The sequence below is a fragment of the Hirsutella rhossiliensis genome (genome assembly GCF_020360975.1).
Source record: "Hirsutella rhossiliensis strain HR02 chromosome Unknown scaffold00003, whole genome shotgun sequence".
Taxonomy (NCBI): domain Eukaryota; kingdom Fungi; phylum Ascomycota; class Sordariomycetes; order Hypocreales; family Ophiocordycipitaceae; genus Hirsutella; species Hirsutella rhossiliensis.
The window spans coordinates 3,862,267-3,883,325 of NW_025408669.1; the positions used below are offsets into that span (position 1 = coordinate 3,862,267).

At 59.8% G+C, this 21,059-nt stretch overlaps 8 protein-coding genes and 1 non-coding gene across 9 annotated transcripts; 5 read left to right on the forward strand and 4 right to left on the reverse strand.

The window, feature by feature from the left end:
- Positions 1–331: 331 nt before the first annotated feature.
- On the forward strand, positions 332–949 carry HRG_03544 (4'-phosphopantetheinyl transferase superfamily domain-containing protein; the record flags this gene model as incomplete). Its single annotated transcript, XM_044862015.1, has 2 exons — positions 332–600; positions 688–949. The coding sequence occupies 2 exons, from the start codon at positions 332–334 to the stop codon at positions 947–949; spliced, it is 531 nt and encodes a 176-aa protein (XP_044723041.1).
- Positions 950–1,048: 99 nt separating this feature from the next.
- HRG_12074 lies at positions 1,049–1,152 on the reverse strand. The gene has a single exon. It is a non-coding gene; the product is annotated as a tRNA-Arg (tRNA).
- A 644-nt stretch (positions 1,153–1,796) lies between these two features.
- HRG_03545 (short chain dehydrogenase domain-containing protein) lies at positions 1,797–5,232 on the forward strand (the record flags this gene model as incomplete). Its single annotated transcript, XM_044862016.1, has 8 exons — positions 1,797–1,955; positions 2,010–2,436; positions 2,490–3,286; positions 3,360–3,788; positions 4,048–4,205; positions 4,289–4,744; positions 4,855–4,959; positions 5,040–5,232. The coding sequence occupies 8 exons, from the start codon at positions 1,797–1,799 to the stop codon at positions 5,230–5,232; spliced, it is 2,724 nt and encodes a 907-aa protein (XP_044723042.1).
- A 400-nt stretch (positions 5,233–5,632) lies between these two features.
- Positions 5,633–7,609, reverse strand: HRG_03546 (IBR domain, a half RING-finger domain-containing protein; the record flags this gene model as incomplete). Its single annotated transcript, XM_044862017.1, has 1 exon — positions 5,633–7,609. One exon carries the CDS (start codon positions 7,607–7,609, stop codon positions 5,633–5,635), a length of 1,977 nt encoding a protein of 658 aa, XP_044723043.1.
- An 847-nt stretch (positions 7,610–8,456) lies between these two features.
- On the forward strand, positions 8,457–9,410 carry HRG_03547 (putative kinase mug58; the record flags this gene model as incomplete). The annotated part of the gene is made up of 2 exons (XM_044862018.1): positions 8,457–8,739; positions 8,815–9,410. The coding sequence occupies 2 exons, from the start codon at positions 8,457–8,459 to the stop codon at positions 9,408–9,410; spliced, it is 879 nt and encodes a 292-aa protein (XP_044723044.1).
- A 157-nt stretch (positions 9,411–9,567) lies between these two features.
- HRG_03548 (extracellular mutant protein 11 domain-containing protein) lies at positions 9,568–11,010 on the reverse strand (the record flags this gene model as incomplete). Its single annotated transcript, XM_044862019.1, has 2 exons — positions 9,568–10,236; positions 10,294–11,010. The coding sequence occupies 2 exons, from the start codon at positions 11,008–11,010 to the stop codon at positions 9,568–9,570; spliced, it is 1,386 nt and encodes a 461-aa protein (XP_044723045.1).
- A 914-nt stretch (positions 11,011–11,924) lies between these two features.
- HRG_03549 (uncharacterized protein) lies at positions 11,925–13,173 on the forward strand (the record flags this gene model as incomplete). The annotated part of the gene is made up of 2 exons (XM_044862020.1): positions 11,925–12,099; positions 12,182–13,173. The coding sequence occupies 2 exons, from the start codon at positions 11,925–11,927 to the stop codon at positions 13,171–13,173; spliced, it is 1,167 nt and encodes a 388-aa protein (XP_044723046.1).
- A 2,015-nt stretch (positions 13,174–15,188) lies between these two features.
- HRG_03550 (cullin family domain-containing protein) lies at positions 15,189–17,737 on the forward strand (the record flags this gene model as incomplete). Its single annotated transcript, XM_044862021.1, has 5 exons — positions 15,189–15,244; positions 15,296–15,382; positions 15,445–15,521; positions 15,585–17,476; positions 17,549–17,737. The coding sequence occupies 5 exons, from the start codon at positions 15,189–15,191 to the stop codon at positions 17,735–17,737; spliced, it is 2,301 nt and encodes a 766-aa protein (XP_044723047.1).
- Positions 17,738–18,436: 699 nt separating this feature from the next.
- HRG_03551 (transport protein avl9 domain-containing protein) lies at positions 18,437–20,781 on the reverse strand (the record flags this gene model as incomplete). Its single annotated transcript, XM_044862022.1, has 4 exons — positions 18,437–19,735; positions 19,788–20,000; positions 20,049–20,475; positions 20,531–20,781. 4 exons carry the CDS (start codon positions 20,779–20,781, stop codon positions 18,437–18,439), a joined length of 2,190 nt encoding a protein of 729 aa, XP_044723048.1.
- Positions 20,782–21,059: the final 278 nt, after the last annotated feature.

Below are 21,059 nucleotides of genomic sequence, written 5' to 3' on the forward strand. Positions count from 1 at the left end.
TCATGGTCTTTCGAGTGGGATACGGGTTTAATGGGGGCGATATTGCATAGGGGGTATAGAGTATAAATAGTAGAAGTAAGGTGATTGGGAAGATGGCACAAGATGGTGCTGCGATGACCGACGCGAGAATATCTATTATCTTTACAGCTACATGACATGGCTCAAAGCCTCAACGTGCAGCTATATCGTCCTGTCCTATCGATAAGCCGCACTAAACACCACTCACTCAGCCTCCAAAGATTCGTGCTACGGCTTCCAGACACACTGGCCAGAGAGTCGAAACGACAAACGTTGACGAGGGATTCAGGACGTCGGTCGCTCCAAAGGCCCCATGAGGCCGCTGCGGGCATTTCCGCTGGCCCTCAGCGTGGGCACCGACATTTGCCACATCGCGCGCATCCACGCCATCCTCCGGGGCCCGCGGCGGGGGCGCTTCGTGCGGCGCATCCTGGCGCCCGAGGAGCTGGCGGCGGCCGACGACCGGCTGCCGGGCTTGACGGCCGAGGGGGGGCTCGTCGCCGGAGACGGAGACGGGGATGGGGATGGGGGAGCGGTTCGGAAGACGGGGCTGTGGAAGATGGCCGTCTTTGTGGCGGGGCGGTGAGTCCCCCCCTCCTTCTTTCCACTGATGCAACGCGTTTAGCCAAGGTTGATGGCGGGGAACTGACGCGACGGCATCGTGGACAGATTCGCGGCCAAGGAAGCGGCCATCAAGGCGCACGCGCAGCAGCACCGGCGACTGGGCTGGCACGACATTGTGATTGAGCGGCGGCGATGCAGCAGCAACGGTAGCAGCAGCAGTGGACCACCGGTGGCGAGGATCAAGGCGGGCGAGGGCGAGGGCGAGGACGAGGACGAGAGCGCGCTCGTGTCCATCAGTCACGACGGCGACTATGCGACGGCCGTGTGCATTGCCTACAGTGGAGGCCGGGACTCTACGCAGCCATAATGCACGGCGTTATTAAAAAAAAAAGTTGAGCAAATAAATCGCAGCATCAGAATGAAGATGATACCGGATCAAAGACGACGCGGCAAAAAGTAATGCACGCGGTATACCAGGGACTCGAACCCTGAGCCTCAGTCTTGAGAATATGTTCCAATTGTCGGAGTCAACAATAGGAGGACTGCGCGCTACCATTGCGCCAGCACACCAAACCAAACACATAAAGTGGGCGTGCGACCGCTGATGCAAGCGATTGGATGCGGGGTTTGGTTCTTATAGTGGCTTATAGCCAGACAGCACCACGAGGGCCTTCTGGAGCTGGACCCCGCCATTCTGTGTCAAGGTGTCTGCACAGAGTACAAGCCACTTACTTTACTGTACAGCACACAAAAGCAGGACCAGATAATTAGAATGGCACTTACTCTGTAGATTCCAGGCGAGCATGTGAAAGCGGCTGCGCCCAAAGCGGACTAGCCTGGCCTGCGCATCCCCCACACTCCTCGGCGCTGCACGCCAACCATCAGCCGAGGCTCGCCCTGTCGAGCTGCCGAGAGGCCGCTGTAGCCCTTCTGCCGAGAGGCCGCTGCAGCCCTTGAGCCGATGACCTTAACCTCCTCTCCTCCGCCGCTTCTCCCTCTTTTCCTCCCCATATCCACCCTCTCCCTCCCTTCATCTCCGTCGTTCATCTACACACCCTCTCTCTCTCTCTCTCTCTCTCTCTCTCTCTCTCTCTCTCCTCCCATCGTCACTGGTTTCTCTTGTCAGCCCTCTCCACATCTGACCTCCCTCCAGCAGGTCCGCGTGGCCCGAGAGCTCCGTCCGCCTTGCGTCCATCCTCGCACTCACATACACAATGGCTGAGCAGCTGAGATTTGACGGCCAGGTCGTCGTCGTCACCGGCGCCGGCGGCGGCCTCGGCAAAGCCTACGCCCTCTTCTTCGCCTCGCGCGGCGCCAGCGTCGTCGTCAACGACCTCGGCGGCTCCTTCAAGGGCGAGGGCAACTCCAATAAGGTGCGCCGGCAGACTCGCTCGAAGCACCCATGCACTCACTGACCGACTCCTCAGGCCGCCGATGTTGTCGTCGACGAAATCAAAGCCGCCGGCGGCAAGGCCGTCGCCAACTACAACAGTGTCGAAAGCGGCAACCTCATCATCGACGCCGCCATCAAGGCCTTTGGCCGCATCGATATCCTCCTCAACAACGCAGGCATCCTGCGCGACGTCAGCTTCAAGAACATGAAAGACGCCGACTGGGACCTCATCATCAAGGTCCATGTCAAGGGCGCCTACAAGTGCGCCCGCGCCGCCTGGCCCCATTTCCGCAAGCAAAAGTTCGGGCGCGTCATCAACACCGCCTCGGCCGCCGGCCTCTTCGGCAGCTTCGGCCAGACAAACTACTCGGCCGCAAAACTCGCCATGGTCGGCTTCACCGAGACCCTCGCCAAGGAGGGCGCCAAGTACAACATCCTCTGCAACGTCATTGCCCCCATCGGTAGGCGACACCCCTCTTCCCCCCAAGGCCGCCCTTGACTGACTTGGCCCCAGCCGCCAGCCGCATGACCGAGACCGTCATGCCCCCCGATGTGCTCGAGAACCTCCGGCCCCAGTGGGTCGTGCCCCTCGTCGCCGTCCTCGTCCACAAGAGCAACACGTCCGAGACGGGCGGCATCTTCGAGGTCGGTGGTGGCCATACCGCCAAGCTCCGCTGGCAGCGTTCCGGCGGTCTGCTCCTCAAGGCCGACGACTCGTACACGCCCGGTGCCATCCTCAAGAAGTGGAACAAGGTCGTCGACTTCTCGGACCCCCAGTATCCTACGGGCCCCAACGACTTCATGACCCTGCTCGAGGAGTCGATGAAGATGGGCCCCAACGAGCAGGGCGAGAAGCTCGACTTTTCCGGCAGAGTCGCCCTCGTCACAGGCGGCGGCGCCGGCATTGGCCGCGCCTACTGCCTCGCCTTTGCGCGCCACGGCGCCTCGGTCGTCGTCAACGATCTCGCCGACCCGGACACGGTCGTTGGCGAGATCAAGAAGATGGGCGGCAAGGCTGTCGGCGTCAAAGCCTCGGCCGAGGACGGTGACGCCGTCGTCAAAGCGGCCATTGATGCCTTTGGCCGCATCGACATCATCGTCAACAACGCCGGCATCCTTCGTGATAAGGCCTTTACCAACATGGACGACAATCTGTGGGACCCCGTCATGAACGTCCACTTGTACGGCACCTACAAGGTGACCAAGGCCGCCTGGCCCTACTTCCTCAAGCAAAAGTACGGCCGCGTGCTCAACACGACGTCGACAAGCGGCATCTACGGCAACTTTGGTCAGGCCAACTACGCCGCCGCGGTAAGTCGTCCACCGTCAAGCCGCAAAGAAGACGGAGAGCTGGACAAGGACATGCTAACAACCACTCCCTCAGAAATGCGGCATCCTCGGCTTCTCGCGTGCCCTGGCCCTTGAGGGCTACAAGTACGGCATCTACGTCAACACGATTGCCCCCAACGCCGGCACGGCCATGACGGCCACCATCATGCCCGAGGAGATGGTCCAGGCCTTCAAGCCCGACTACATCGCCCCGCTCGTCCTCGCCCTCTGCAGCGACAAGTGCCCGGACCCGACGGGCGGCCTTTACGAGGTCGGCAGCGGCTGGTGCGGCCGCACCCGCTGGCAGCGCACCGGCGGCCACGGCTTCCCCGTCGACGTGGAGCTGGTGCCCGAGGAGGTGCTCAAGCATTGGAGCGACATTGCCAACTTTGACGACGGCCGCACCGACAACCCGGAGAAGACACAGGACTCACTGCAGAAGATTATGGCAAACATGGAGAACAAGCGAGGGTCCTCAAGCCAGGTATGATGCTCCCTCCCCCTCGTTCTTGTTCTTTGGTTCCCTGCCCTGTCTGTCTTGGCAGACGGTGAGGGCGCGGACACGGCGGGATAGGACAGGCTCCCGCCTGCCATGTACATTTTAGCTAGTGCCAGCAATGTGATTTGCATCTCGTCCTTTTGCTCTTCCTTGTGTCCTTTCTCCAACACCTGAAAGTCGAGACCACATGTGGGCTGGCTTGACACCGCTGCGGACTTTGGTGGCTGATTCGTGGCTCTTCCAGGAGGGAGGCTCTGGCGCGGCTGGCAACGAGCACCTCGCCGCTATTGCCAAAGCCATCAAGACCGAGGGCCCGCCGTCCGAGTTCAAGTACGAGGAGCGCGACGCCATCCTGTACAACCTGGGCGTCGGGGCAAAGCGCACCGAGCTCAAATACGTCTTGTGAGTCGAGAGGAAGCACGGCGTGCCTGGTCTCTCTTTTCCTTCCTCTGTTCCGCCGCTGACGACGACGCACCTCTTTGCAGCGAGGGCAACGAGGACTTTCAGGTGCTGCCGACGTACGGCGTGATCCCGCCCTTTAGCACGGAAATGGCGTTTGACTACAACGCCATTGTGCCCAACTTCTCGCCCATGATGCTGCTGCACGGCGAGCAGTACCTCGAGATCCGCAAGTTCCCGATCCCAACGACGGCGCGCCTGGTCTCGCGCGGCCGCCTGCTCGAGGTGGTGGACAAGGGCAGCGCCGCCATTGCAAAGAACGGCATCACGACGGTCAATGCCGAGACGGGCGAAGACGTCTTTTACAACGAGATGACCGTCTTCCTCCGGGGCTGCGGCGGCTTCGACGGGCCTGCCAAGGGGCGCGATCGCGGGGCGGCGACGGCGGCGAATGTGCCGCCGCAGCGGGCGCCGGATGCCGTGGTTGAGGAGCATACCAAGGAAGATCAGGCGGCTATTTACCGCCTGAGCGGCGACTACAAGTACGTCTTTGATCTTGTTCCTTGGAAGAACGCGAAACACGTCATTCGTGCTTGCTGTACTGGTGACGACGAGGATGATGGCAATGATTTACTGACGGACGACCCTGCAGCCCCCTCCATATCGATCCTGCATTTGCCAAGATGGGCGGCTTCAAGGCTCCCATCCTGCACGGCCTCTGCACCTTTGGAATTGCCGGCAAGGCCGTCTATGACCGGTACGTGAAAGCCCCCTGCCTTGGCTTGGTCTCGCCCGCCAGCTGACAACAAGCTCCTTTCCCCTTTGCCCTGCCTGCAGCTTCGGCCCCTTCAAGAACATCAAGGTCCGCTTCGCCGGCCCCGTCATACCCGGCCAGACGCTCGTCACCGAGATGTGGCGCGAGGGCAACCGCGTCGTCTTCCAGTCAAAGGTCAAGGAGACGGGGAAGCCCGCCATTGCCGGCGCCGCCGCGGAGCTCATGCCTGGCGGCGACACGGGCAGCAGCCTGTGAGGAGAGAGATTGGGATTGGACAAGGACGAGAAGGAAGGAGGCGGGTTTCGTCTCCCATCTGGATGGGAAATGAGTGATTGAATGGTTGGATAGTCCAGACGCGCTTGTACTATATATATATATATATATATATATATATACATGACACTGTTTCCTCTTACTCATGATTTGTGCTTTGTACGCAATGGGAAGTTGTATGCGCTCGGATTGCCATGCTCGACATGTCCCCGTTAAACCCCTGGGCCATTTGCCCCCATTCCCATGCCCGCTCCTGCTCCCACGTTTAACCCATGCGTTGTTTGCCATGCGTTGTTTGCCATGCGTTGTTTGCCCATGAAAATAATAGCACGAATAAAGTAAACCAAAACAAAAGGGCCAAGGAAACATGGCCGGACGGCCCTCAGGCATACAGCGCATCCACAACAAAGTCCAGCAAATCGGCAAACGTCAGCCCGCCGGCGCCGCGGCCCCGGAAGCGCTCGCCGCGGCCCCGTTGCTGGGCCACGCCCGTCTCGAGGTAGGCCTTTTCGGCGCCCGAGAGGTCGCGGTGCTCGCGCTCGCGCCAGGCGCGCTCGGCCTCTGAGCGGGCCTGGTCGAGGACGCGGTCGACGTCCTCGGCCTCCCAGAGGTTGCAGCGGTCGCAGTCGCGGCAGGGGCGGGGGTCCCCGTCCGGGCGGAAGTGGTCGCAGAAGTGGCGGTAGCCCTCGTCGCCGAGGTCGGCGCGGCAGACGTAGCACATCTTGTAGCCGCAGGGGCAGGTGAGCTTGTTGCAGCCGGCGTTCTTGACAAACGACGTGTTGCAGCGCGGGCACACGCGCTTGATGGCCAGGCTCATGGCCTGCTCGACCTGCGTGCGCAGCGCCACGAGCGACGACTCGTTGCACACATGGATATCGGCCCACGATTTGTGGCACGACAGGCACGACACGCGCTTGCACCGCGGGTTCTGGCACGAGAAGCGCAGGCCCCGCCGCCGCCGGCAGTGTCGGTTGAGCGCCTTGTTCCACTCGCTGCTGAGGCGGCGCCACAGGCTCTGGTTGGAGCTGACGAGGATGCACGCAAGCGAGGAGAGCAGGGCGACGGGGAAGGAGAGGATGAGCATTGCCGCGCAGCAGACGAGCAGCACGAGTCCGTAGGCGTTGTCGACCCTCAGCCGGGGCCGCCTGCCGCTCAACGGCACGCAGACGTCGTCGACCTCGATGTAGCTGCAGAAGGGACAGTGGATCAGGGGCAGCGCCGACGCCACGAGACCTTGTTCCGCCAGACGCTGGTCCAGCTTGTGCAACATGTCGGCGCCCTCCCTGTCCTCCATCAGGGCGCGGTGTAGATGGTCGGACGGGACGTAGCCGGCGCACCCGTCGCCCTCGACCGCCAGGCACTTGAGGGTGCCCGTGTCGGTGTTGATGCTGCTGAGCCATGCCTGGCCAAAGAGGGCCTCCTTGATGGAGTGCCGCACGCAGCGGACGCAAATCATGTGGCCGGCCTGGTTGCAGCTGGTAAACTCCTCAAAGGGGGCGCCGACGAAGCAGCATGTGCACTCGTGGGTTGCGCCCGCCCGCTCAGCCTCATCGTGGTTGAGGCGCACGGCGAGCCCGCGGTCCGCCGCCTCCCTCTCCTCTCTGTCCCTCTCTTTCAAGGGACGCACGAGGGTATCGTACAGCTCGCGGTCGAGCTCGGCGCTGCCAGTGCTGCGGACGGCGGGGAAGATGGAGCCGTGGCCGGTGGAGCGCCAGACGACGAGGGGGTGGTTTTCGGCCTCGCCGGTGCCGATGGGCTTCCGTCGCAGGAAGAGAGAGGAGATGGTGAAGCGCCAGGACTTTGACGAGAGCGAGACGAGGGTGCGGCGGGCGTCGAGGTAGGCGTGGTTTGACTCGGCAAGGACGGCGTTGATGGTGGACCGCGACAGGCCCCTGAACTCTAGCCAAGCGAGTGAGCGAACGGCCCGGATGTACTCTGGGCTGCGGAAGACGTCTGTCCTGGACAGGGGCGTGGCAGGGTCGGAGCCCCGGTCGGCGACGGTCCTCCACCTGCCCTTGACCCAGGCAACGCGGTTCTTGAGCAGTGCGTCGGCGACGAGGGCGAGGCGCGACTCGCCGTCGAAGCTGGACAGCAGCTCACGGAAGACCTCGATCTGGACATCGGGGAAAACGGCGGCCAGGGCCTCGAGGCTGCTGTTGAGGTCGCGCAGGTCGGGCCGCTCGGGCGGGATGCAGGGCAGCTGGGCCTCGTCGTGTATGAATTCCGGCCGCCGGTGCTGCTGCTGCTCTGACGACGAGGACGACGAGGACAACGGCAGCGGCGCGGGCCTTGGCTTGGTGCGGCTGCTGGCGGGCGATCTATCGCTGCTACTGGAGGAGAGCAGGCCCGAGAAGACCATGATGGATTCTCATGCTGGATGAACGCGCATGTCTGTCGCTCTGGGTCGCGCAAGCTGGCCGCCAGAAGGTACGGTTTGCGGGAGGAGGAGGAGGAGGTTGTCGTTTGTCGTCGGATGACTCAGATGAGGGATGCCACGTGCGCCGGTGTTGAGCGAAGACGAGCTTCGGCAGCAGCGCGGGAGCAGAAGCACCGGGACGGTAGATACGAATTACGTGCGCAGCGGCTGGTTAGTAAAGAACCAAAAATTGGACCGCTCGACGCTCCCGATACCGACGCGGTTTGCGTTTCTTCTTGTCAACCGACAAACAAAGGCTTGAATGGCAGACAAGGAGCGACTTGATGCAGTGATGGAGCTTCATCAGATCTGTCTCTCCGACCGGATGCATGGCAGTACCGTGATGAGCTGTTGCGCAGAATATATGGACTAACAACTAGTCCCCGTTCATCAATTCACATGGCTTCATGGTCTAGTGGTATGATTCCTGCGTACGTTCAACCGACATACAGTACCCCTTCCGACCGTAAGCTAATAAGTCCTAGTTCGGGAAATAACCTGGAGTCCCCGATTCCTAAGAATCGCCTTTGCAGGAGGCCCCGGGTTCGAATCCCGGTGAAGCCCCACTTTTTGCTGTCCAGTAGCAATATAGTCTTTTTTTTTTGGTATACTCGACATTGCTGGCTTTTTGCTGCCTTTGCAAGCCCGTGAGTTCCGAAGCCAGCCCGTAACTGTATTTGTTTGGACATTCTTTTGCTGGTCGTTGTCGGTGCAGTGCCACTTGCATACACCCCCGCCTCAGAAACGTCCAAGTCCATCGCCATTCTGACCTGCGCATCCAAGTGCCCCAATGCTGTCGGAATTGCACAATGACAAAGCTCCAATATGCATCCCTTTTATCCGCGAGCGCCTCGAGGCCCATCAGTCCCGCGGGCCCTTGATGATTGGCCTCAACGGCATGCAGGGAGTGGGCAAGACAACGCTCGTCACTGCGCTAGCCGCTGTGCTCGACGCGGCCGGCATCCGCACCTTGACCTGCAGCATAGACGATTTCTATCTGACGCACGAGGACCAAGCCGCCCTGGCTCGCGAGCACCCCGGCAATGCGCTCATGCAGCACCGCGGCGAGCCAGGTGAACACCGGACCTGCGTACCCAGGGAGTCTAGGGTAGGTAGGCGGGACGGCGCTGACTGGGTGCTTCTTCTAGGAACCCATGACATTGCTCTCGCAGGATCCGTCTTTGCCTCTTTGATGCGCGGAGAGCCCACGAAAATTCCCCAGTACGACAAGGGCGCCTTCAACGGTCAGGGAGACCGCCGGCCCGGGTCGGAGTGGAAGGCCGTCAATGAGCCTGGACAGCCGCCCGTGCAAGTCGTCATCCTCGAGGGCTGGCTGGTCGGATTCCGACCCCTGAGCTTGGACGACGTCGAGCGGAGATGGAGCGCCCCGAGCCGTACCCTGCACAAGCATCGCCTGGAGTACTTGCTTCTCCTCAACCAACTCCTCAAGGACTACGACCCTCTGACGGACCTCTTTGACGCCTTCATCCACATTGACTCGGAAGATGTCGAGTACGTCTACAGCTGGCGCCTGGAGCAGGAAGACAGCCTCCGAGCCCAGAGGCGAGATCCGACTGCTGGCATGACGCCGGACCAGGTCATTAAGTTTGTCGATGGCTACTTTCCCGGCTACGAGCTTTACACGGATGGCTTGAGGAGAGGCATCTTTGCAAACCGTCCCGGATGCCAACTGCGCCTGGTGGTTGGTCGTGACAGAAGGGTGAATCAAGTCGTTCGCATTTAGGGCAATCTCTCCACGGCTGGAAAGCATGTCATGGGCCAGGCAAACTGTCTTCATGGTATAGATTCATCTCCCGAGGACTCCTCGTACGCCCCAAAACGCCAGCTTCGCAACGCACATGGTACATGTCTTTTAAGCAAAGCAAGCTTCCAGCCCCTCTCTACAGACTCTTGTCATCCACCACGCGCTGTCCATCTTGCCTCATCTTGGCAAGCTTGCGATCAATCGTCTCCGAGCGAAGCCGAACAGCCTCCTCACGTCTAGCAGCCTCGTCTTCAAACCCTTGAACCATGCGACGCTTGCTGCGTCTGGCATCTCGTAGTTGTGTCATAATGCCGCTGAATTGGTCGACGAACCAGTCGCCAGCGGCCTCCCAATCATCCAACGCCATGGCGGCAAACATGTGCTGCTGCTCCTTTTCCCCCTGCTGTCGGTATTGCTCTAACTTTAGGGGGAGCTTGGCTGATGCGTCCTGTCCACCCTGGGCTGTTGCTTTGCCCGGGTCAAGGTCAAAGGGTTCGTCTGTGAGATCGCTGAATGACATTGAGCTCAGCATCCTGTCATCGTAGTCGGGGCTGCCACGGCGGCGCTTCCGTTCCCGGGGCAGCTTCTGCAGCGCAATGTTGGCAGGCACCGGACTCCCTTCCCTGAAGCGCCGCGTGCCGCCTCTGGGTTTGTCTGCAGCAGCCATCTTAGGGGGCCCCTCATGCGCGGACAGGGAGTCGAGCTCTTCGTCCAGGTCGTGGGCGGGAGCGCTTTGTCGGGCATCGTCCAGGTTCCGCCGCCCCGGCCAGTGTGTACTCTCAATGGACGGGGATGGGCTGGGAGTCTCACGCGTTTCATGGATGACATTTCGGCTAGGTGCGGGCAGCCTCTTAATCCTTACCTCGCGTACAGGAAGCTTCGGCTGAACCGCAGCAGCTGCTGATGAGCGGTCATGGTGGGGCCTGTAGCTTTGCGGCTGCCTCCTGTTTGCGAGTACGGCATCGTCGTGGAAGCCGTCCATCATCTGTGGCAGGCCGCGGCGATCGGCCCCCGGGACAACCGACATCATGAGGTTTTCTCCGATGCGGAAAGCAGCCGGAGGAGGGGCGCTTTGAAAGCCCCTGCTGCTGTTTTGAACGTGAGCCTGAGGGCCGCGGTTGCTTTGCCCCTTGGCATTGGGGGTTGCCTCTCCCTCGGACCCCTCTTCAGGCTCGTTCAGAGGAGTCGAGAGGCCCGAGTTCATGAAGCTGTCGCCGAGCTGGGAGCCGGAGAAGAGACCTGGGTGGTGGTGATGGCCCGAGCTGCCCCTGGCCGGGTGTGAAGTCGGGGAAGTCTGAGAGACGTGTGGCGGCGACGCCAAGCGCGCATGGCTAGTGATTTGGCCATTGTGTTGCTGATGCGAGGCGCCGTTTCGGTAGTTTGCGGGCAGGGAAAGCCTGGCAGCTTCGGCCAGTTCCTGTCTGGTAGGCGCATGTGACGGATCCTGGGGCGTGTCTGATCCGGTCTCGACCAGAGTATCGCTCTTTGGGGCGCTCGCGTTGTAGTTGGCGGCGCTGTCCGAGTTTTTGCGGGCGAAAGCCTGCAGCCTGCCACCTCTGTCCTTTAAGCTCAGCGGCATCTCGTCCAGGCAGAGCGTGCCGATGGTGGTCGAGCTCTTGAGGTGCGCAAGCGTGCACAAAGTCAGGTCATGAGTTAATCTGCCGGCGTGAATGGGTCGACGTGACGGGGAACCATCATCTCGCCGGCCCCATGCCGCAAGTAACCACGACGATAAGGGCTGTTACTTTGTAACTCATGCACGGTGAAAGGGCAGCGTCGCGTGCCGCGGAGGAATGGCTAGTGTCGAGGCAGGCTGAGATAGAGAATTGACCGTCGTCGAGCTAAAGCTGAGGTCGAGAAAGCGAATGCTCCGTGTGAAGCAGCCTCGATTCGCACGGTCAAGATACAAGCACCCTGGGTTATCGAGCCATCAGGAAGCCACGTGCTCCTTCACCTGGGCTGGTACTTGCTTGGGCTCAGAATAGCGTTTGCAAGCACCTCAGGTAGGCTACTAAGGTAGGGCTAGGACTGTTCATCTCAGCCAGTTGGCTCTGAACTGATGCTGAAACTTCTCAGCAGCTCGTCCAAGTGCCGATCAATGACAAAAAGTACTGCTTCCTTTAAAAATACTGTCGGAGCGGGCTGAAGCGCCGTCTTTCACGCCTCGTCCCAAGTACCCCAGGCTCTTGAAGACTTGGTCAAAGCATGCTGCTGTCACGTGAAATACCCCCGCCCCACCAGTAAAGTCATCTCTTGGGCTCATTCCACTTCCGAGGTGTCGTTAAAAGCAGCCTGTTTGCATCCTCCAACTCGGCAGACGCGCGCTCGCCGCGCGATCAGCAAGCAACGGGCTCCGAATTTGCACCGCTTCTCCACGATCCTCTCCTCCGTCGACACATGCCCTCTCCGCGCGCGCCCCCCCTGGAAGCGTTGGCGACCACGAGAACCATGCCAAGCTGTTGAGACTCGGCGCCTCGCAACGGTCGCTCCCAAATGTCTGGGCAGCCGGCGGCCGCCTCTCCTAGCCTGAAGCGAGCAAGCGGCCCTCTGGCCATGGCGTCCTCGTCAACACTTGACGCTCGTTACGCTCCTTCGGAATCCGAAAAGTCTGTCGAAAGCGCAGCCGACAAGGCGGCTCTACGATTGCGGCCTCCACGATCTTTGCCCCGTACGTCACCGATGCTTTTTCGGTCCCCACCTTGGTCCCCTGCTTTGATGCTCCTTTCTTTCGAGGCTGACGTCGTGTGCAGCCTGGATTGACTCCTACGAAGAGAGATATGGCGTCGCGCCCGAGTCCCAGCTCCGCCTCCTCAACCCGCCCGCCCGCGTCGTCCGACCTCAGCACAATGCGACCCCCAACGAGCTCCAGCGACGCGTCTCCAAGGACGGATTCGTCACCTGGGATGACCCCCAGCTGGGACCGGCAAAAGATGTCCGCGCCAAGATCCCTCACTTTCTGAGGTACGGCCGCGCGTCGATGCGTGGAAGGAAATGGGACCACCTGCGATCCGCCGAGCCCGTCATCGTCGCTGCCTACAGCCCTGCGACATCCCAGCCTGCGCTGGCCTGGAACGACTTTCTTCATGCGTCGGCGTGGGGGCATATGCCCAACGAGGAGTCCGAGGTGGTCGATTACGAAGTCTTGAAGAAGCTGCAACCGTCGTTTGATCGCGACGCCGAGGTGCCGTTGCACCCGCTCGACTCCAAGGGGTCACGGAGGCGAAGGACCATGGTGTTTTACAAGCGCGTCTGGAACGCCATCATGCGCAACTCGCTGTCTCCTTTGCTCTTCCGATTGGCCGTCATGGTCACGTCTATACTCGCCCTCGGCATCGCCACACGGATATACCAACGTGAGGACTCGATTGATAGGAACAGCGCGGAGCGAACTCAGGCGGCCGTGGCAGTCGCTGTTGACTGTGTGGCTATCCCCTACATAGGGTACATGATCTGGGACGAGTATACGGGCAAGCCGGTCGGGCTGCGCTCCGGATTCTCTAAGGTACGACTGATCCTGCTTGACCTTTTTTTCGTCATCTTCAAGTCGGCCAGCACGGCTCTGGCGTTTGAGAGCCTCGTCTTTCACAACGTCAGGGAGAGCAACCTCCTGCATCTCTCGACGGCGCTGGGAGTCTTTGAGCTTGTCGGGCTTATATCCTGGACCATGACCTTCACCGTCAACATCTTTCGCACCGTGGAGCGGCTTGGCGGCGGCGCCGACAACGACAGCGGACTCGCTTGAGGAAGAGTATTTTCCGTTTTGGCCAACTTGTACGGGACGGGAGGACGCCTTGCAAAGGGAGGCCTGTGTTGGCGAAGGCTTCAGGGGTCGAGCAACCGGAGAGCTCCCTTCTCAAGCAGATTCGAAGAGGAAAAGGTTACGAAACTGCATTGCATTGCATGCTGAACGATGTTACGACTGCGATCCCCTCGTCTCATTACCGCATACATTCAGCTCACATTGGTGCATTCGGCTCCAGCGATGATACAGCCGCAGGGCCAAGTACATACCTTAATTACCCACTTACGTCGATAAATAATGATGGCGGAGGAGGGCGAGGGGGGCTGGGCCTGGTCTGCTTCTTTGTAACTCACATCGTTATGCCGGAGCATGTCAGAGCCGAGCGTCGGGCACCCGCACATAACTTTGTTGTCGGCTTGCATCGCGGGGCGACCCGTTTGAGGGATTCCAGATGCTGTGTCGGAGTCTACCCGCGAAGGAGCTCGGGCATGTTGTATGATAACCCAGAAGGCGACTTCATTGAATTAAGGCGCCCCCTCGTGAGAAAGTCCGGGACGGCATCGCATAGTTTAGTTTAGTTTAGTTTAGTGTATTTTCCGTCCAGCAACTTTTGGTCGCTCAGGTCTCCGCAGGGGAGCACAGGACGTGCTGAGCTAGCAGGTGTCTACATGCTACATATCGTACACTTCACCCACTATCCAGCATTTCATCGGCTCAACGGCGCTCATGACAAACCTGTTGCCCGTCAGCGGGACGTCCAGGCATGAAGAGAAAGCTGTCCCGTGGTCAGATCAGCCAATTTGCTTCTGGGGCCTTGCAGCCCTTGATGACCTCGGCGATCGCATGGTCGCGAGACCTTGACGCCGCCCGAGATCGGAGCAGGTAACAGAAAGGATTGAGAGGAAAGGTAGGGTGAGAGAGAGAATGATGACCGTCTAGTGGCGTGGGCAGATCCTCCGAAGAAGGAGCTCGCTTTCGCCAGCCTGACGAATTTGTCAAAGTCCTTGCCGATTGCGCGGTTGATGGCTGCAGCCGGCCAAGGTGCAAGCCGCATACGATGCCGTGGCGCAACCTTTCTGCAGTAAAAGATGTGTGCTGGCTCTTTTCGTCTTCCGCACGAGCACGTCAGTCGCGCATTGTCGTGACCAAACCTTTCGTGGTAGTCAGCAAAATCCCCATGGTGGGTTCTTGCTGCAAGCAAGTTACGAAGCAGGGGCCGAGAGAGCGCCAATTCTGACGGGCAGCTGGTTGTGGCTTTAAGCCTCAGGTCTCTGTATCGCTCCGGCGCAGAGGCTTCCCACCAGGCCTTGAAAGCCTCTTCCGGCTGCTGTCACGGCATCGCATCTTTGAGTCGTACGAAGGCTTGCGGGTAGCCTATTGTCGGAGCGGATAAGTTACCTTGCTTCTTGGCTCATCGATTCTAACTTTGTGCTCCGTACGTACAAATGGCAGCTTCGTGCGCTAAGCCGGCTTGGGCCTAGCGCTCCCTCCCGCAATCACTGCCTTGCCGTGCTTGCCTCATCCACTCAGCAGGCTAACAAAGGGAAAGCGGCGCTGAGGACTGACGCCCGAATCCTTTGCCATAGTCCTTCTCCTCCAACAACATCTCTTCTCCTCGCCGCGCTTCGCCTTCTCCCTTTTCCTCTCCCTTGCAGCCCAGGACCGAGGGCGCAGACAGTTGAGACTTTGCTCGTGCCGTCTGTCGCCGCAGTCATCACTGCATCCGTGTGTCACGCGCCCATTTCCTCGACCCCGGTGTCGGCCATCGCCTCTTCCGCCGGCTGCGTCCGCCTCTTCGTCCCGGCGTCGAGCTCCTCCCGCGACTTGTGCTCTCCCGACCGACAGCCCCGCAGACACGCCCTTTCGGCGGGTGTTTGCCAGCTGTCCGATCGAGCCGCTAACCCTCGCGAGGCAGCTTTTCCACGACTCGACCACGACGCCCCTCACGCGCGACCCCGCCTCATCTCTCCCCGCGACGGCGCTCTGCCCATCAGGCGTAGACAATGGCGGCGAGAATGGCGAGTCCGAGTCAGATGCCTCCGGTGCCCAACCGCGAGGATATCGGGGCTACGTGAGTTCAGAAATGCTTCGCCTGCGAGGTCCCCTTGGCTTACCGAAGCAGCTGGAACTATCTTCAGGCCGGCATCACCCGCATCATGAACGATCTCGAGCAGGGCATCGACATGCAAATGTACATGGGAGTCTACACGTGCGGTCTTTCCCTACCCCCCCTCCCCCCTTTACTGCTGACGCCATGCTAATGCCGCGCAGAGCCGTCCACAACTTCTGCACGTCTCAAAAATCTGTTGGGCTCGGCGGTCCTGCCATGCACTCCAACCACCGTGGAGGTAAGTCTAGCGCGCCGACGTATACGCGACTTCCAGGGCCTAACCCAGTCTGCTCTACCCCAGCGCACCTCCTCGGCGAGGAGCTGTACAATAAGCTCATCTCCTACCTGCGGACACACCTGGGAGAGCTTGTCGAGGAATCAAAGTCACACACCGAGGAGGCCCTCCTCGCCTACTACATCAAGGAGTGGAACCGATACACCATTGCAGCGAAGTACATCCACCATCTTTTCCGGTACCTCAATCGTCACTGGGTTAAGCGAGAGATTGACGAGGGAAAAAAAAACATCTACGATGTCTACACGCTGCACCTGGTCCAGTGGCGCAAGGTTCTGTTTGAGCAGGTGTCTTCCAAGGTCATGGACGCCGTTTTGAAACTTGTGGAAAAGCAGAGAAACGGCGAGACCATCGAACATGGCCAGATCAAGCAAGTGGTGGATTCGTTTGTGTCCCTGGGTCTCGACGAAGCCGACCCTTCCAAGTCTACTCTCGACGTGTACCGCTACCACTTCGAACGGCCCTTCCTCGCCGCCACCAAAGAATTCTACCAGGCCGAATCTAAGCAGTTTGTGGCCGAGAATAGCGTTGTCGAGTACATGAAGAAGGCGGAGACCCGACTGGCCGAAGAGGAGGAAAGGGTCAGCATGTACCTTCACCATGACATCGCCGTACCACTCAAGAGGACATGCAACATGGCTCTGATTGCCGATCACTCGGCGCTGCTGCGCGAGGAGTTCCAGGTTCTGCTCGACACGGACCGGGAGGAGGACATGGCGAGAATGTACAACCTCTTGTCACGAATCCCCGACGGTCTCGAGCCGCTCAGGGCGAGGTTCGAGACCCACGTGCGGAAAGCAGGGCTCGCGGCCGTTCAAAAGGTCCAGTCATCAGAAGGAGACAAGTTGGAGCCAAAGGTGTATGTGGATGCTCTCCTTGAGGTCCACAGCCAGTACCAAATGCTGGTCAAGAAGGCCTTCAACGACGAGGCCGAGTTCACCCGATCGCTCGACAACGCGTGCAGGGAATTCGTTAACCGAAACGAGGTTTGCAAGTCGGCGTCGAGCAAGTCGCCGGAACTCTTGGCCAAGTACACGGATGTGCTCCTACGCAAGAGTAGCACCAGCATCGAGGAGGCTGATTTGGAGCGGACGCTCACTCAAATCATGACTGTCTTCCGATACATCGAGGACAAGGATGTGTTCCAGAAGTTTTACTCGCGCATGCTGGCCAGGCGGCTGGTGAATAGCAATTCGTCGTCTGACGACGCCGAGACGAGCATGATCAGCAAGCTGAAGGAGGCATGCGGCTTCGAATACACCAACAAGCTGCAGCGCATGTTCCAGGACATGCAGATATCCAAGGACCTTAACAAAGAATTCAGCGACCACCTTTCCAGTGTGGGATCCACGAGCGGCGTTGACTCTACCTTTTCCATACTCGGGACTGGGTTCTGGCCGCTCACGCCGCCGAGCACACACTTTCACCCTCCGGCCGAAATCGCAACTGAGATTGAACGCTTTGCCCGCTTCTACAAGCACAAGCACGATGGCCGCAAACTTACGTGGCTGTGGCACCTCTGCAAGGGCGAGATGAGGACGGGCTACTGCAAAAGCAGCAAGACGCCATTTACTTTCCAGGTGTCCATTTATCAGATGGCGATACTCCTGCTCTTCAACGAAAAGGATGTCTACACGTACGAAGACATGCTCAGCGCAACGCAGCTCAGCAGCGAAGTGCTGGATCAAGCATTGGCTGTGATTCTCAAGGCCAAGGTGCTCCTCATGCCCGGCGGGGCAGGGGACAAACCCGGCCCCGGCAAGACGTTTAGCCTCAACTACGACTTTAAGAGCAAGAAGATTCGAGTCAACCTGAATCTGGGCGGCATCAGGGAGACCAAGCAGGAAGAGGCCGAGACAAACAAGACGATTGAAGAGGACCGAAAGCTGGTCCTTCAGGTATGCACAGGCCCTCCTCTCTTTATCCCTCTATGACATTTGAGGAAGTTAGCGCTAACAGTGGGGAAACAGTCGGCCATTGTGCGCATCATGAAGGCACGGAAGAGGATGAAGCACACGCAGCTCATGAGCGAGACCATCAACCAGATTCGCTCACGCTTCGTGCCAAAGGTTGGGGACATCAAGAAGTGCATAGAAATACTTCTCGACAAGGAATACCTGGAGCGCATGGACGACGACGACCTGGGTTATCTCGCCTAGGGTCGGACAGCATGGGCTCGTGGCTCGGCACCACGGATGGTTGATCCTCCAAACAGGTCCGTACACGGATCCCCAACCTTTGTTGTGTATTTTGCATCGGCGTTGCCCGCAGAACCGGACATATCGGGACTTTGCCCTTTTGCAGCCGAGCGGGAGGTTGATGGAAGCGGATAGTATGAAATAGATACAATTCTCCCAGTGGCGGCTGCTTTCTCGGCCTCTTGCCCCTCTGGTTCATTATTCTGCACGCCCTGCATCTATCTAGGCGGGGCAATGCATTCGGTTCAAATTTGCGTGCTGGGTGGGAAGGCCTTCGCCATGGCCTCATGTCGGGTTTCAGGGGAATGCGGGTGGGACATGGAGCATGGCAGCTGGTGCCGGGTGTCGGACGGGAGTACGAGGGAATTAGGGAGCTTTTCACAAATCACAAGTCAAGAACAGCTGCTCGTGAAGGAAATGATGACAGTGAAGCATCAATGTGTAATCAATGTATGTGTCCCTCATGACCCGGCCACGCCAATTCATCTCTTGAAATGCTTTTTGGTACTCAACATAAATGCTCGCGACGTTCCACAATCCACCACCGACGCACGCTGCTGACGCGTGGCGCCGCTGCCGCTAGCAAGACGCAGTGTGGCAGTCCTTGCTCCATTAATTCAGCCTTCAGGCTCGACGGCTCGTCCCGTCCACCGTCTGGTTCTAGCTCTTGGCATCACCGGCGCCGTCGCTTGTCGGACTCTTGACCCCGACCACGGACTCACTCTGGAACCCGTCCTCCACTGCCCTGGCGTCCACGACTACCGGTGCGGGCCGCGTGCCGGGCTTGTCTAACTCGGCTACCCAGGGGTTGTCCTTGTCTGGTAGAACGGCCGCGGCGTAGGATTCCGAGGACTCGGGCCGGTCATCCTGCGAGTCGCTGGCGCCCGAGAGAATGCTCTCGCTGAAGCTCGCCTGCGTCGTGGGCCGCAGGTCCGGGTCCTCTACCGACGGCAACTTGGACCAGCGTGGGCTCGCCGCCGTCTGGTTGGGCAGGGGGCTCGTGGGGGTCGACGCCGACTTGTCGGACCTCGTCTTGCGGCCCCAGCCCGTGCCCCAGCCTCCGGACTTGCGCTTCTCGCCCGCCCAGGCCGCCCAACTGGACATGTAGGCGCTGGCCTTGACACCGACCGACTGCATCGTCTGCTGCGCCTTGCCCAAGTCCACCGGCGACTGAGCCGGAGCAGGAGCCTTTTCCGCAGCAACCTCGGCCTTGGCCTCTTCTCCCCGGCGGCGCTGCGACTCTCGCAGGTATTCCACGTCCGAGTAGAGCCTGTTGAGCATGGTCGAGGCCTTTTCGCGACCAAATGCAAAGTTGCGACCAAGTATCTCGCGGCCCTGGGCGAAGCGCTCGTCCAAGTGGAGTTCCTTGACCTGCTCGGCGATGCGCCTCTGGACATCGTCGATGTTCAGGCCGCCGGCGCAGGGATGCTTGGGCTCCGAGACGGCAAACAAGTTTGAATCGGTGTGATCGTTCCACATGCGGTAATTCTCCGTACGCATCCAGGCCTCGATCCATTCCATGCCGTAGTCCACGGCGGGGTCCTCGGCCGCGGCATTGCCCTTGGAAACGTCGGCGTTGGCGACGAGAAAGTTGTGAAACTTGACGGACGATATGAGACCGAGGATGTAAGCTTCAAACTGCGAGCGGATAAACTCCTCGCTCCCGACATATTGCATCGTCTTGGGCCTGCTCGGGTTCGTCTCGTCCCAAGTCTCGTTGATCTCTTGCGTGAGAAAATCTATCCATCTCCGATCAGCCGCAGTGAGGGCGAGCGCCGATCTCAGAGAGGGCGATGTGATGGTGACGGTGTCCTCATCTAGGTTGATGAGAATGTCGCTGTAACGGTCTTTTTGCTGGAGGAGGAGAGAGTTTGTGCTTCCGACCAGATATGACTTTGTGCCAAAGTCGGCCAGAATATCGAGTTGCTGCAGGGGAGTGTAAGGACCAAAGAAGCTGCCCTGCGGTCGCGTTAGCCATAGCTTCGGGAGGTGGCACAGCTGCCGTCCTGACCTTGCCAAAGATCTGCAAGGGAAGCCCCATGAAGGACAAGAGAGAGGTGCGGTTGCTGCTCTGTAGACTTGTTGGCCGCGATAACTTCTTTTCGTAATTATCCAGCTCGGGGTCTGCACAGTCCTGCAGACTGCGTAAAAGCCCGGGTATCAGGGAGATGAGGGAGAATTGGACCATGCACAACCGGTCGCAGCGGGAGCCAAAGAATAGCATCTGACAGGGGTCAGCTTTCTTCTTTAGCCGTCGAGCAGGGAAGTGTACCTTTGGCTGGAGGAGGCAGCACTTGAGTAGGACGAGCGTCTGCCACTTGAACTTGTGAATGAGCTCGCGCAAGCTCATGCCGAGATATTCATTACGGTCGTTGTCAGCCTTCATGGCGCCGCGTGCTTTTTCGTCTGCAAGGCTCTCCTGAAACCTGCGCAGAATCTCAATGTCTGCGAACTCGCGCTGGGCAAACCATGCTTGGGTCACGACACTGAGGCGTTCGCGCAGCATGCCAAAGAACTGCGGGCTGTCGGCAATGACGACGACGGCTTTCTGCACCGTCGAGCGGGTCACATCGGCAGGGCGGTTGATGAGCTGCGACGAGTCGAGCTGGCGGGTGCAGGAGATGCCAAAGAGCGAAGTGGCCGGTTCGGTGTCCGTCCTTGGTCTCAGGAGAGTAAAGTAGGAAAAATCCTCCTCGGAACTTGGGGGTGGTCAGCAGAGTAGCTCGCACGGAGGCTACGGCCAAGGTAACTGACGCGTGCGCCCCATCGCTCAGGGCCATGAAGGGGAGCAGCGACCAGCCAAAGTCGACGGCGGGGTCGACGTCTTGGTCGACGCCGAACCAAGACTCCACCTCGGGACCGCGGGCATGATGGAAGCCGACGACGGTGACGAGGGGCGCGAAAGAAGAGCCAGAAGGCGTGTCAGGCGACGACGGAATCATCGGCGACAGGACCGACTTCGTCTCGGCCCCGTTCTGGGAGCCGCCGTCCTCCTCGCCACTCATGCTCTCCCCGAGCCGGTGGCTGGAGGCAGCAGGTGGCTGTCTTGTTTCCCGGATGTCCGTGTATGAAATAGCGCGGCGCTATGAGCGATCCATGCGCCTGCGGTCGGCGACGACGGCGCGGTATGTTGGTGGTCTCGGGAGTCGGGCGCTCGGAGGACAAGGCCGGAGATGCAGAGCGTCGGTCGGTTCGTTGAGCGGAAGGGGATTCGTCGGTTTCTTGGGCGGCGAGGGATTCGGAGTCGACAAGGCGCCAGAATGGCCAATTGGCGCAATCGTGT